General features: G+C 42.9%; 5 protein-coding genes across 5 annotated transcripts; 2 read left to right on the top strand and 3 right to left on the bottom strand.

Annotated features, from left to right (window-relative positions):
• The first annotated feature begins 2,220 nt into the window (after window positions 1–2,220).
• Window positions 2,221–3,829, top strand: BO70DRAFT_325037 (ubiquitin-specific protease OTU1). The gene is made up of 2 exons (XM_025540631.1): window positions 2,221–3,454; window positions 3,530–3,829. The coding sequence occupies exon 1, from the start codon at window positions 2,434–2,436 to the stop codon at window positions 3,418–3,420; it is 987 nt and encodes a 328-aa protein (XP_025394418.1). The 5' UTR covers window positions 2,221–2,433; the 3' UTR covers window positions 3,421–3,454; window positions 3,530–3,829.
• BO70DRAFT_325035 (serine/threonine protein kinase CDC7) lies at window positions 3,713–5,859 on the bottom strand. Its single transcript, XM_025540630.1, has 4 exons — window positions 5,252–5,859; window positions 4,695–5,154; window positions 4,564–4,624; window positions 3,713–4,506 (listed from the first exon to the last, which is right to left on the bottom strand). The coding sequence occupies exons 1-4, from the start codon at window positions 5,520–5,522 to the stop codon at window positions 3,826–3,828; spliced, it is 1,473 nt and encodes a 490-aa protein (XP_025394417.1). The 5' UTR covers window positions 5,523–5,859; the 3' UTR covers window positions 3,713–3,825.
• Window positions 5,860–6,154: 295 nt separating this feature from the next.
• On the top strand, window positions 6,155–10,388 carry BO70DRAFT_366849 (condensin subunit YCS4). The gene is made up of 6 exons (XM_025544447.1): window positions 6,155–6,487; window positions 6,549–7,060; window positions 7,112–7,235; window positions 7,290–7,431; window positions 7,494–9,875; window positions 9,947–10,388. Exons 1-6 carry the CDS (start codon window positions 6,252–6,254, stop codon window positions 10,118–10,120), a joined length of 3,570 nt encoding a protein of 1,189 aa, XP_025394416.1. The 5' UTR covers window positions 6,155–6,251; the 3' UTR covers window positions 10,121–10,388.
• On the bottom strand, window positions 10,303–12,296 carry BO70DRAFT_433475 (putative oxysterol binding protein (Orp8); the record flags this gene model as incomplete). The annotated part of the gene is made up of 6 exons (XM_025548410.1): window positions 10,303–11,611; window positions 11,680–11,739; window positions 11,800–11,869; window positions 11,926–11,965; window positions 12,039–12,115; window positions 12,211–12,296. The coding sequence occupies 6 exons, from the start codon at window positions 12,294–12,296 to the stop codon at window positions 10,664–10,666; spliced, it is 1,281 nt and encodes a 426-aa protein (XP_025394415.1). The 3' UTR covers window positions 10,303–10,663.
• A 564-nt stretch (window positions 12,297–12,860) lies between these two features.
• On the bottom strand, window positions 12,861–14,695 carry BO70DRAFT_346712 (ubiquitin C-terminal hydrolase 37). The gene is made up of 6 exons (XM_025541559.1): window positions 14,376–14,695; window positions 14,203–14,297; window positions 14,046–14,145; window positions 13,802–13,983; window positions 13,562–13,746; window positions 12,861–13,509 (listed from the first exon to the last, which is right to left on the bottom strand). The coding sequence occupies exons 1-6, from the start codon at window positions 14,499–14,501 to the stop codon at window positions 12,968–12,970; spliced, it is 1,230 nt and encodes a 409-aa protein (XP_025394414.1). The 5' UTR covers window positions 14,502–14,695; the 3' UTR covers window positions 12,861–12,967.
• Window positions 14,696–14,924: the final 229 nt, after the last annotated feature.

Genomic DNA, 14,924 nt, shown 5'->3' with positions numbered 1-14,924 from the left:
ATATCTAATTTTGAATTAAAATATTAATAATAAATGACTGTTGCAGAAGGTCTCTACTAACTACCTTACTTATGTCATACTACCTTGGTACTACTAGTAAACCGGTAATCTAAAGGACATAGCGCTACCTGTACCTAGGTAGTACAGAGTAACTACCTAGTAGATACTTAGGTACACTATGGGAGGGGAGGTTACTAGTGTGTATTGTTGTTTGACGACCGAGCCCGGTCCGCCCTTTCAATAGCTAGATAGGTACACTACTCAACTAACCGACCCCTACACGGCTTACTGCTCCGAGATTGCCTGTAGAGTGATCCCAACACCTTAACAGAGTTGATATATTAATATAATTAAATAAGAGATATAATTCTTTAAATAATTATTAATTCTTTAAATTTTAATAAAACTAGATATTTTTTATATAAAAATAAAGCTTAATAATTATTCTAATTTTCTAGATATTTAGATTTATTATATAATTAATTCTTAATTTAATATATATTAATATAATTTAATTATAATCTTCTTTTATTTTATATATAAGTAAGTCTTTTTTTAATAATATTATATTTTTTTTTAATTTAATTAATTCTAAATTCTAATAAAATTATTACTACTAATAATTTTATTTATTTATAAATAATATTTAAAAATCTTTTTTTAATTAAATTAAATAAAAACTATAGCTGTAGATTAATCTAAATTTTATTTTAAAATATTAATAAAATATATTTATATTATATATTTTTTAATTAATATATTTAAATAATATTTATAATTTAAGCTAAGTTTCTTTAAATAAGAAAGATAATTAATAATAGCTTTAAATTATTTTAAAATTATTAAAATATTATTATAAAAAATTATTAGAATTATTAATATTATTATTAAATAAAATATAAAACTATTTTTCTATTATTTTTTAAATACTTATTTTAAAATTATAAGAAATTAATTTTATTAAATAAAATATATATTATATAATCTAATATTTAAATATTTTAATTTAAATAGAGATAAATACTGCTAGAAAATCTTTTTTAATAAAATTTTTATAATTAATCTAAATAATTATAATAATTATTTTATTATATTAATATTTATAAATATAAAAAATTCTAATATCTAAAAATTATAAAATATAGCTTAAATAAAAAATTAAGATAAAAAAAATAATTTTATTTTTTTTATAATATTTTATAAATTTATATATTATATAAAATCTATAATTATTATAAATTAAAAGTTAATATTTTTTTAATTAATTATTTTATAATAAAATTAAAATATTAAATCTATTAAAATATTATTTTATTTATTAATTATTATATAATCTAATTTAGTAACTCTAATATATAAATTAGTTTTAATATAATTAAATTAATTCTTTAAGATATACTTTTCTAATATTAAAATAAAAAAAATAAGATCTCTTTAATTATATTAATTATTTTTATAATAATTATATATTTTTTATTTATATTATTTTTAATATAATAATACTATTTAAAAATTTAAGTAATCATTTATTAATTTTTTTAATATTTTTTTAATATTTATTTAAAAGTCTGTTTTATTAAAATTTTATATATTATTTAAAATAATTCTATATTTTAATATAATCTTTTTATATTTTTAAAATTAATTTTTAAGTATCTCTAAATTATAAGTCTACTTTTTATTAATATATATAATTTAAATATATTTTTTTTTATATTTAAGATATTTTTTAAATTATTTAAAGAATTATCTCTCACTAATTATAAAAATTAAATTAATTAAATTAATATAAATTTTCTTAAATATATTACTTATAATTAAAATAATTATTTTTAATTAAATTAAAATAAATTATTTATTAAGTAATTAAATATAGTATAATAAAATAAGATTATAAATTTTATTAAATTTTTAATAAAAATATTTTTAATTATTATAAAAAACTCTGTTTTTTAATCTGGCACAGAATCTAAATATTAATATTTTATATTTTTATATAAATTATATAATATTAAATTTCTGAATATATTTTAATATATAAATAATCTATTAGATTTAATTCTTAATTTTATAATAATCTATAAATATTATAATAGCTTTAAAAAATATAACTTAATAAAATAATTAATTTTTTAAGAAAGATAATATTAATATATCAACTCTGTTAAGGCGTTGGGATCGCCCTACGGGCGATCTCAGAGCGGTAAGCCGCGTAGGGGTCGGTTATCATGGTACTACAATTGTTTAAGCGCCTCAATTAACTGCTGGTCAATCGTCGTCATCCATCCCCGCCCAGTACCTTGTACTTTATCTTACCATCGGCACCTGCAGCCACCCACGTCCGTTTGCTTGCCAGTTCTCCCGGATCCTTCTCCGACTCGAACACCATCCATCAGCTCTAGTTCCCAATCCCCTCCGGCTACGTCACGGAGGATGAGGATCCGGATCCGTGGTCCCGGGGGACAGACCATGGTCACGTTGGATGACGACGCGACAATTGATGACCTTCGCAGTCAGATCGCAGAGAAAACAGGGCTAGCCACTTATGATGTGAAGTATGGATATCCCAATATCAAGCCATTGCTGCTGGAGGGGTTTCTATCGGACCAGAGGATTGTAGATCTCGGGGTCATCTTGAACGGGGAACAACTCATCGTCAGCAAGAAAGAAGACTTGATTCAAGCAGTAAGCAGCAACAGCGACGAACCTCCAACGACGAAGAAACCACTGTCCCAGAACTCACACGTCGGGAAAAGGTCCCCCGATGACCCGCCAGAGGTTGCTTCCCCCCAGCATAGCGGCACTTTCGTTCTCCGTATTATGCCTGATGACAACTCCTGCTTGTTCCGTGCAGTGAGCAGTGCGAATATGGGGGGTGTGGATGTCATGACAGAGTTGCGATCTGTCGTCGCACAGGCTATCCAGGCCAACCCAGATCTTTATTCTGAGGCAGTGCTTGAGAAGAAGCCCGACGACTACTGCCGCTGGATCCAGAATGAGGACTCGTGGGGTGGCGGTATTGAACTAAGCATTTTGAGCAAGCATTTCGATATTGAAATATGTTCGATAGATGTGCAGACCCTCCGGGTCGATCGATTTAACGAGGGCCGCCCATTACGATGTATCCTTGTCTATTCAGGAATTCACTACGATGCAATTGCCTTGTCGCCTTCGAGTTCTCCTTTCACACGCACCGATGCCCCTCCTGAGTTTGACACCATGGTCTTCGATGCGCAAGACCCGATAGTGCTTGAGAAGTCGCTGGAGCTTTGTCAGGTTTTGCAGAACAAGCATTACTACACCGACACGGCCTCGTTTCATCTCCACTGCAACGTATGTGGTCGGACATTCATCGGCGAAAAGGGTGCCACCCAGCATGCTGAACAAACTGGGCACGCTGATTTCGGGGAGGCTGGCTAAATCCGGGGTGTTAGTTCTCGAATTTTATATATACGTAAGTATATATATATCTATCTATCTATCTATCTATACATGGGTACTCTTCATCTATATCTAATCATGAACAAAGGACCCACAAATGTCACCAGTCTATCTGGGAACGCGTCTTCTTGCCTTGATTGAGAATACACCTTATCGCTCTTGTTCTTTCTCCTATTATCCAATCTGGCCCCTCCATACCATTTCTCACTTTGTACCGACCCCCCGCTTGTGTGGATTTTTGGACAGACTTTAGACGCTAAGTATTGATTGTCCGGCCAATAGGTGTATAAACCAGATGGGTATTTACTATTGTCAATAGCGGGTGATCAATGCCCGGCCTTTTGTGGTTCTATCGCGTCATAATCATAAATTACACCAAGGGCTCTATACCATTGCTACTTCATCGGCTTCTTCATCTTCCTTGTCTTCTCCATCCTCCCCTGTGTCTGCGCTGTCTTCGGGGTTCCCTCCCCATTCCACATCGTGGTCGATGGGGTCAGTGAAAAACTCATGTTGTAAGGCTTCCCTAGCACTTAAACGTTTATATGGATCCAGTTCCATGAGGCCAGCCAGGAGACGAGTAGCTTGTTTCTCACTCTCAGTCAGCTCTTCCACGCAACTAGCCCATTTCACAAGCTTCTCCCAACTGTACCCCTTTTCCCCAATGGTTGGTATGTTGGTTTCGAATACTTGTCCATGCATAGCCGCTGCGATTTTCATACGTCGCGTGCCGAAGATGCTTGCCATTTCAATCATAGCATCAACATCATCAGCCGAGTTGAAGAACGGAAATCGGCGCCCAAGCAAAGTCAGAAGAATAACACCGGCAGACCACATATCTATCTTTGTAGTCTGGGAGGTGCACTTAAAAAGGACCTCGGGTGCACGAAACCCTCTTGTCCCTGCTCTGTTAGCGCGCCTTGATGGCCGTGAATCCGTCTTAGGATATCCGGTTGACGCTGTTGTTGAACATTGTGAGTAATGGTAGCTCTGTAGAAATTTACTCCGCCGTATGTAACTTGGATTGGCACACAGACAGGTACCCGTGTATTCAGATCCCTCTCGCTATTGACTTTAGTTTAAACTGCCTAGAAATCGCCGGAGAAAGGGGTCTTAGCTCACCTCTGCAAGACCAAAGTCGACTAATACGCCCTCTCGAAGATCAGGGTTATAGAGAAAATTACTGTGAGAGTTATGCACGTGTTAGTATATGATCAAGACCATCATTGCGAGCAGGTTATAGGTTTCCTTACGTAGGTTTTATATCCCGGTGGAGGATGTTATGCTTATGAACCGAGTGCAGTGCAGTAAACAAAGACCGAAAATAATGTCGCATATCAGCAACCATGAAGGTCCGGTATTGAATGCGAAAGTCTGTATGGGGGAAGAAAGGCAGAACGGCCACGACCTGGTCCTGATAGCGGAAAGCTGTGATTAACGGGCAAACTGATCGACAGCCACGAAGATCATGCAGTAATTCAAGTTCATTTTGGATGCGATGGGGACTACTTGTCACGTAGATCTTCTTTAGCGCGACGTATCTTGGCTTTCGTCGTTTAATGGAGATTGAGCGGCCGGTTTCGCCCTCTACTCGGCGTCTCTTGGCCGGAGGGTTTGCCCAGTTGTCTACCAGGGTACTCTGAAACGTATCCCAGTCGTTTTTGTATTGATCGTACAAAATATCTTCTGCTTTGTAAACAGTAGAGAAGGTCCCTATATGTTTGAAACAGCTAATTAGTCGATTGGACCAAGCAGGCAGGGACTGTGAGCTAAAGGAGGAACCCGGGGCAAGGAGACAATTGCACTGTACCTTCTCCAATTCTGTTGACCAGCCGAAAACGAATAGAAATGCCAGGAAATGTATCTTCAAGTTTTTTCATATCTTCTTTCACAGAATCATCAACATCCTCATCGTCCCGGGGCTCATCCTCTTCATACTCGCTCTCTTCCATCGCCTGGCCTAGTGAGTTGTCACTGTCGGTTGCAGCACTGTCCTCCCTGGCATATTTAGGACCTGGTTTCGCAAATCCCAACTTCTGTACATATAAGATGCCAGCAGGAGCTGCTTCAAGTGTGGACATTGCGCCCGATGGCCTGACGAATCGTCAAAAAGAAACAGTCTGATTCAATGATGGGTGACTAATGAGTCTGCCAGTACTAGCCGGATATTGGCTGGCACTGTTCACCGTCAAGGGAGCTGTATAAAATCATAAGAAGGAATTTAAGAACGCTAGAAGTGGCTTGTTCAGTGAGACATCACGTCGCGTGCACGCGTATGGGAAGAGATCGTGGATGTGCGGAGAGTGTGTACTCCGTAAGTATCCAATCTTGTACTCTAGAGTGTTGCGGCGGGAGACAGGCTCCGGGGCAGTAACCATGTAAAATCACTTCCATTGATACTTAGGTATGTAATGATACCTAATATTTACTGGTTAGTACCTTTGTGGACCTGTGGCGGCAGTGTAAGGTAGTAGATACTAACTAGGTAGGTAGGTACTAGTACTACTTAGGTACATAGAACAGCCTGCGTGCACTATATACTACTAGTAGTACTCCGCAGGTAGTGTAGATACACAATGTATTGTTCATGTAATTTACTTTACTGGTACGCAGCCCGGTACCATCATCACAACCACCGAAAAGGAAAGATACAAACAAATGAAGCCCTCTCGCATGCTGCCACTCTTTTGCTTGGCTTTCTTTCCCCTCCAATCCCCCCCCTCCCACACCCGCTTTTTGAAGTCCCCTTCCACCACCTTGTCTTCTGGATATCTCAAGTCCTTCGAGGACATCCCTCGCCGTGGCTCATCATGGAGGACCGCATTAAATTCGACATCAACGAATCTTTGAAGTACTACTTGAGCGACCCGGCCTCTGTGCCTACCCCAGATGCAGACCCGGAGCTGCTAGATGGCGAAACCGAACCGGATCAACTGACGACTGCTCTGATCGACAATATATTGAACTTGATTGTTGATGCAGTTGCAGAGAATCCCGAAGGACTGACTCGGTCGTCCTTTTTTGATTCTTTGCAATTCCTGTTAAAGTACGCCCCTCCCCCCCAAAACATCATAATCCTCTATTTCTAAACGCCCGGCCCTTTGCAGATACTCTTCGTTCTTTCCTACACGAAGTCTGAGCAAACTTCTTGATCTAGTTGTTTCTGGCTTATCAGTAGAAGCGGACATAATCCATGGAGACCTCGAGTCCGACGAGCAGGATGGCATGCAGCAACACAAGCAGTTACTCGAGATGTACGGCTTCCTTTTGCAGTGGGCCCTCAGTGCTGTAGAAGTCAAGGCCGCAGAAAAGCCCGCCGAGACAGCACCCGCTCGCAGAGGCGTTGGGAAGTCAGCCAGATCGAAATCGAGCGTTAAGGATGGCCACTGGGACTGGACAACGCAAATACAGATTTCAATGGAAACTATGTGCAAAGTCATGAAACTCAAGCTCAGCAGGATCTTTTTGACAACTTCAGATCGCGACACGTTCATAAACCTCTTTACTCGTTCGATTTACCTCATTCTTGAAAGTGAGCAGCGTGTGAAGAGTATGAGTATTCGGATGCATGCATTCAAGGTTCTGTGTATCGCAGTAAAGCATCACGGGCATGCATTCGGTAAGCCCTCGGGAATCTACTTTCGTGATATACGACTAACTTGCGATTTAGGAGCCCAGACTTCTATCGTACAGAGCTTGACATACTTCGAGCATCTGTCGGAACCCATGGCAGAGTTCTTACATATTTTGGCAGAACAATATGACTACCCTCAACTTTCAGATGAGATTCTCAAGTACGAAGAAAGGTTTTGCACATAAATAGCCAGGTCGCCGCTAACATGTCATAGGGAGCTTGGGAACAAGGAATTCAATTCTAATGATACCCGGGGGCCTAAGTCGGTGTCGGCCTTCATTGTGAAACTTTCAGAACTGGCCCCACGACTTATTATAAAACAAATGACACTCTTGGCCAAACAATTGGACAGCGAGGTAAGTATACGATCCCGGATTCATCCGTCCCCTACCCCAGTAGAATCTGACGCTTTTGATAGTCATATACTCTTCGATGCGCCGTTGTCGAAGTTTGCGGAAATCTAATCTCGGATCTTAGCCGGCAAGAGGAGCGAAGTGATAACTACAAAACACAGATAAACGCATTCTTCGATGTGCTCGAGGAGCGCTTCCTTGATATCAATCCTTACTGTCGATGCAGAGCAATCCAGGTGTACATGAGGATCTGTGAACTGGAACAAAAATTTCCAAAGAGACGGCAAGCCGTAGCCGAGTTAGCAGCAAGGAGCTTGGAAGACAAAAGCAGTAATGTGCGGCGGAACGCCATCAGATTACTTTCGAAACTAGTCTCGACCCATCCGTTCAGTGTCATGCATGGTGGGCAACTCTCGCATAAAGAATGGACGGAGAGACTCGATGCCGTTGATTCTGAACTTAATGCACTGAGACCACCTGAAACGCCTGGTTTTGGTGGCGCAGATGCATCACATGTTGACAGTGAATTGTTAGACGATGCTACTCAAATGCCGGATGAATCTCCGTCTAAGGCCACAGGGTTAACGGAAGAAGAGAAGATCGTGGCCATGAAAAAAGCCGCCGAACAAGCCGCCACATCCGAGCTGCTGGCACGGCTCCAGCTAACAAGGAAATACTACAATGAAGCCCTTCGATTCATTGATGTCCTTCATTCTTCTTCTGAGATAGTCGCCCAGCTCTTGTCCTCAAGGAACAAGAGTGAAGCCATTGAGGCTATGGACTATTTTGTCGTGCTTGATGCATACAAGGTTGAGACTTCCCGTAGTGGAATACGGCGAATGCTCCGGCTGATTTGGACTAAAGGTAATAGTGATGAAGGCAAGGGAGTCCAAACCCACTTGATCGACTGTTACAAAGGACTTTTCTTTGAAGCCCCCGATTCTTTTAGCCCTAATGATGCCGCAAATTACATTGCCCGAAACATGATCAGTCTGACTTTTGGGTCAACGCCTGCCGAACTTACTTGTTTAGAGCAACTACTGAGCACCATGATGAGGGCAGGCTATGTCTCAGACACCGTTGTTGCAAAGCTCTGGCAAGTCTATGGCGTGCAAAAGAAAGAGATCTCGAGGACGCAACGTCGAGGGGCCATTATTGTTCTCGGCATGCTCGCTTTGGCAGATCCTGAGGTAGTCATAAGAGAGATTGAGACAATGTTGCGAATTGGACTTGGAAGTCTGGGCAGATCTGATCTTGTGCTTGCAAAGTACACATGCGTTGCGTTGCGACGAATGGTACCAGGTCGCCAAGCAAAGTCTAAGGACGTTGGCATCCCTAAACTTGCAAATGATCATGCTGTTTTGACTAAGCTTGCGGCCATAATTGAAACAGTTTCCGAGAGTAAAGAGTGGTATGGCGTAGCGGAGCAAGCCATCGGTGCCATCTATGCCTTGTCGAAGCATCCTGATGTCCTATGTTCGGACCTTCTCAGACGAAAAACTCGTTTTGTCTTTCAATCACAAATTCAACGATCTTCTTCAAGAGTCTCCGATGACGAAGAAGAGCAAAGACCCGGAACAGCTTCGACAGATGACCATGGAGCAAGACAAAAGGCATCTTCTGCTGCAATTTCTCAGCTGCTCTTTGTTGTTGGCCATATCGCAATAAAACAGATCGTTCACCTAGAACTCTGTGAACTTGACTTCAAACGCCGCAAGGCAGAACAGGAGAAGAACAAAGTCGCCAACTCCTCGGCCCAAAAAAGCAACGACCCAACCGAGGATGATGAACTTGACCTCATCGGTGGAACGACTGAAGACGACTTTACCGATGCCATGGCACACATCCGAGAACGAGAGTTACTTTACGGGGAAAACTCGCTCCTGTCTAATTTTGGACCGTTGGTCACGGAGATTTGCGCAAATAGCAATATTTATGCCGATCGCAACCTTCAGGCTGCAGCAACTCTGTGCATGGCTAAGTTGATGTGTGTCTCGGCTGACTACTGCGAAAAAAACCTTCCCCTTTTGATAACCATCATGGAGCGCTCCGAAGATCCGATTGTTCGCAGCAACGCCGTAATCGCCCTAGGAGACATGGCCGTCTGTTTCAATCACCTTATAGACGAAAACACAGACTTTCTGTACTGTCGACTGAACGACAACGATGCATCCGTCAAGCGGACCTGTCTGATGACGCTCACTTTCCTCATATTAGCGGGCCAGGTTAAAGTCAAGGGACAGCTGGGCGAAATGGCCAAATGTCTTGAGGATGAAGACAAGCGGATTGCTGACTTAGCGCGCATGTTCTTTACTGAACTGGCAAGCAAAGACAATGCAGTATACAACCATTTCGTTGACATGTTCAGCCTTCTAAGTGCAGAACGAACCCTCGAGGAAGCTTCGTTGAGACGTATTGTGAAGTTTCTGATTGGCTTTGTTGAGAAGGTAAGCCTTGACCTGAACATTAATATAGTTTCCCTTAGACTCAAGATTTTAACCTCGTTTGCCCTTTGCAGGAAAAGCATGCTCGGCAATTGGCGGACAAGCTGGCTGCTCGGCTTCCCAGATGCGAGACAGAGCGTCAATGGAATGATGTCACTTATGCGCTGTCTCTTCTCCCTCACAAGAATGAAGAAATAACAAAAACAATAACCGCAGGGTTCAACAAGGTTATGACAACAAATGCTTAGGCTGGCGGACCTATTATTTCTAGCGGTATCTCGGGTTTTGGTTTATATGTCGATACATTAATGCAAATTCAGCGGTGTTGGGAGGCAAACAAGGGTGAAATTGACATGGATACTGTCCTGGCTTAAGGGTGTTTGGCTTATTCTGCTGTCTTACTCATGGAAGGCTGGTGTTAAAGGCTTTTCTAATCTATGGGGCTCTATTTAGTGTGATGCTATGTTGGGGTGCTTTTTAAGTATATCAGTGCCTGTATGCTGGGAATGCAATCACTATACCTTATGCTGATACTCTTAAACTTATCAATAGCCCGGCCAAACAACTCGTATTAAAAGCTTCACTGGTAAGTGAAAAAGAGATCTAGAATCGCCAAATACTATAGGCATAAACAGAACTGTAAGCTCCGCATAATCAACAAGAAAGAATTGGGAAGACCAAAGGAATACCTCTACCTATATATATGTTGCCAAAACAGTGTCTGATCGCATACGCCGGAACCAAGCAACTGTGTTCATGTACAACTGACAAGCCCAAAGAGAAAAATGCCCTTATGCACCTTTCGTTTCACTTTCTTTTAACTTGTAATCACCATTGCGCACCCCTTCAAGTGCCTGGACGCCCTCTTTGGTCAACTCAGGTCTCCCCAAAGGTGTAACAGCGCCAGTGAAGAACCGCGGTTGCCACGTCTCGTTCTTCTTCTGACGCTCCGCAGCTTTTTGGCGTTGCCGTTCCTCAATATCCTGCTTAAGCTTGGTGGCCTGGCCAAATCTTTTGTCGAGTATCGCCTCAGTGACCGAGGCCCAGAATTTGCGAGATTCATTGGAGAGTTGATTCTCCTCAGGGGGTAGATTCTTTGCGACAGGGAAAAGAGGGGTGACATCAATCAAAACCCGAGGATCACTTGTACCGGCCAACGTATAAAAGACTTGTCCATGCCACGAACCGCTAATCCTGACAAGGACATCGCCTTCGGGCACGTCTTTCATCCTTGTAATCACATCTTTATCCGGATCATACCGAAATACAACACCCTCTACCTTGTTTTGCGCCCGACCAATCCAGCCCTCCTCCAGGTACTGCAGGATCACCTTGATACGAGTTTTGGCACAAGTGATATAGCAAGTGTCCGAGACTGATATGGCTAGGGCCCCCCTCAACAGGCCACCCAGGTGTGCCGCAGGGTGAGTCAGATGGTACTCTTCGTGGTCCCTATGTTCAAGGTTCACAAAGATCCCTAGGTTGTGCTGGCCAGGAGCAACTCGGATACTGGTGCCTGTGAACTTCGCACTAATTTGGTCAAATCCACGAGCTGAGACTCCCCGATCCGGACAATCTATAAAGAAGGCCGACACCGGTGGATGGTGAGAGGTCTGCTCTGTCAAGTAGCATATCTTGAGCCGTTCCCCAATGGTGTTCCTCGCGTCTGATGCGTCTATTATGCTCGCCTGGGAAGTCGTGGGCAATTCTGGAAGCGTATGGTCTACTTCCCAGCTACACTAACGTTTCAGGTCGGTTAGTACATCAGTGATAGCAAACACAAGTGAGCCTTCCTATTGAAACCTACCCTGAAGAACTCCCCCAATGTGGAATTATACGGCTTGCACGGTTTGCCCTTGATATATTTCTGTGACCCAATTAGCAAGCTCTCTCCCCAGTAAGATGGAAGCCCGGAATTAGAAAATACCAAGTCTTTGGTGAACCAGAACCTCAAGACTTCCAGCGTCCGCCCCAGCGGATCGTCCGATTGACCGATGCTGTGGCACCCATGTCAGAAAATAAGCCTCATTTACGGGCAGACTACCTTGCTGACCTTGCAAAGGCCTCCGGTCTGTCTAAGTAGTTCCAGTATTCTGGGCAAGTCATGATGCCAGTTAGCTGTCCGCTGGCGATGATTCTTAGCACTATGTAGCATGGAAGATCTACCTAGGTTGGGCGTTGGCTCCAGGAGATGCGCCGGCAAGGAGAAACGAACAGAGGCGATGTCGGCCACACCGACGAACCTGAGGAAGCCACACAATCCTATCAGCACAGCCTGGCCGAGATGTATGGAGCAGCGAAGGTCGGTAGATATAGCTTGTCTCGGAGTTTCACGCACTTTCGAAGGATAGACAAAAAGGTTTTCAATTTAGAAGAGTCGTCAGGTGTCTTTTCAGGGACATCCTGATTCGCGATGGAAGACATGGTGGGCTGAAGACTAGACGGTGTGCGATGCTTTGCGTCGCCCGTGGCGAAAAGGGTCGGAAATTGATAAGGGAGGATGTTAGATCTCAACAAGACCGCGGCGCGTGGAATATGTTTTATGGTTGCCCGAGTAGCCTATTGAAGCCGGTTAGTAAGGAGCAGTCAGAGTCCGAGGAGCAGTAGTATCCTTAGGGCAGGATAAGGTATTCATTCCACTATGCTCTGCGGGCAGATTTGTGCTGAAACGACAATAATAATAATAGCACGGCGCACAGGACCCCAGGCGGTGACGTTCTAAATTTCTACGTCACCGACACTTTGAATTAGTTAGTAGTTTACGGAGTACGGAGTACCTACGGAGTAGTTGACTGACTAAGAGCTGCCGCCAGTAGTTACGGAGTCGATACAGATACACAGACCTACCACCTGTATGGACGGAGTACTCCGTAGTAGGTAGACAACTGCCATCCAATCGGCCCACCACGAGGTTCCTAGTAGGTAGTATCTACGGAGTAGTAGAATACGAATCTCGACAATAGTTGCCGATCCATCGTCCTCCCTTTTCATGTCACGCACCGGCATGTATCACCCGACAACCGGGAAGATCATCATACTCTATCATCTAACGTTGATACAATCATTCACTTGTCCTTCACATGACTTTGCCATCATCACAACAGGCCTTCGATGGCCCTCTTCCGTGCCAAAAATCGTAGCCAGGTTCGGACGGCTGGACCGTAATCATACCTCCGGCCTTCCGCATAGTCATCATCTGCCCGTTGGGACTGTTGCTCCTCCCGGATCGATGCCCGGAGATCCTGCTGAACACGACTCAACATGTGCCGGTGCTGTACAAGCGTTTCCATTGAGCAAGTTAGGTATTCGTTCCCTTGTGCGTCCGGGATAGCCACCTGGTCAACCATCTCCCTCGTGAGTGCGTAGGAATCATTGGGCCCAATGATAAGATCCCGGGACATTGGAGCTGCAAAAGCTGAGCCCATATTGATCGGTTCCTGTGTGCATGAGCCGATGCGTTCATGCACGATCTCTAAACACTTTACATTCGTCGCCAATTGGCCAACGAGCTCGGGGAGGGGATCCCTAGCGAGGCTTAGGATAGAAAATTCAATTTGGTCTTCTTCATATGCCTGCATTCTGGCACGGATGTTGGGCTTTACCAGATCCAGCCAATCCTCACCGGATGCACAAGGCCCTTGGATCAACCCAGTCAGCAGGTACAAGCACAGTTTCACTGACCTACATACCGAGGGACTGGGGCTGGCGTTCCAAACCATCAAACTTCCAGAGTTTATCCAGGGCAGGAACAAAAGCGATGAAGTGAAAACCCGCATCTGTATTGTCTTCCTCGTTCTTATTCTTGGCTGAACGACTTCGCTTCAACGCGGCCTCAGTCTTGAGCTGGTAATCCGAGCCAAGCATGTCCATTTTCCTGTTTCCCAATTAGGTCAAGGCAAGAGCTCTCGCTGAGTAATGTACTTAGTTACCTCGCAAATGAATTGTGTATTCTTTTCACAAATTCAAAATTACTTATTGCGTCTCCTCTCAGCGCAGGCGTAAATGGCATGGTGAAGTCTTTGAAGTGTTGCAGATTATCTCCGAGGTCAATCCCCTGGATATTGTTGACGATATTCAAGAGGGCTACACTGGCACAGGAATTGCTGGAGGTCTATCCGGAGCGGTCAGTGCTAATATCTCCAGCCAGACCACAAGCAGGAGCAACAAACAGACCTGATTGGCAAACCACAATCCCTCTGGACAGCTCGCTTCTTGCTTCTCTGGATCGTCCTCCCGCCAACGGAAGAGAAAGATCAATCCATAGACAGGTTTGCTGTAGGAACTCAATTGCTTAGGAGGCCAATGATTAATTCAAGTTCGAGTAGCTCACTTCAAAAACCTCATCATTTCCTCATCCAGAGATATAACTTCTTGAACTTTGACCCCCTTTACTCCAAATTCTCGGAGCATGACGTTGAAAAGGGCCTACAGAAGGGACATCAGCCATGCTAGATACCTAGAGGCCAAGGGAAGTGGATAGTCCCTGTGGGTTGTGAGGCATACAGGCTCTGATTCAAGCTCACAGAAGCCGCTCCAAGAATCCTTCTCCCGTTTTGATGCTGGTAGACACATGGCATCCGCGCATTCGGGTTGAGCATCTAACCGCCTTTGTTTGATGTGCTGAGCCATGCTGGTCAGGCTCCCTAACAAGTAGAAAAGGTTAATAAAGTCAGGGCAACCAGGCGGATACACACAACAAGTAGCTTAAGTGATTCGATCCATCTAGAAGTAGCTGTGGTACTAGTAGCTGGGAAGAGAAGTTACAGTGCTGTAGATAGTCATAGTTCCGTGGCGTCGCGGCATGAATAAAGGACTACTAGGTGGGTACGGAGTATTGTAGGTGGTAGGTACTCTGTACTGAAGTGGATTCTCAGGGGTGTAGGGGCTTCCGGACGCTTCACCTGTACACAGCCTAAGACACAGAAGCAGAACACTAGTAAAAGATAGAAACAGTACTTTTTAGAGTTATGATATTGATAAAATAAGCACTTAAGAATTTCTAACTAGTAACTACTGACAGATTCTTTTTAAAAATTATCAGAATATATGCTT

This window comes from Aspergillus heteromorphus (assembly GCF_003184545.1).
Source record: "Aspergillus heteromorphus CBS 117.55 chromosome Unknown BO70scaffold_54, whole genome shotgun sequence".
NCBI lineage: Eukaryota > Fungi > Ascomycota > Eurotiomycetes > Eurotiales > Aspergillaceae > Aspergillus > Aspergillus heteromorphus.
Note: the sequence above shows the minus strand (reverse complement) of the source record. Positions and strands in the feature narration are given on the sequence as shown.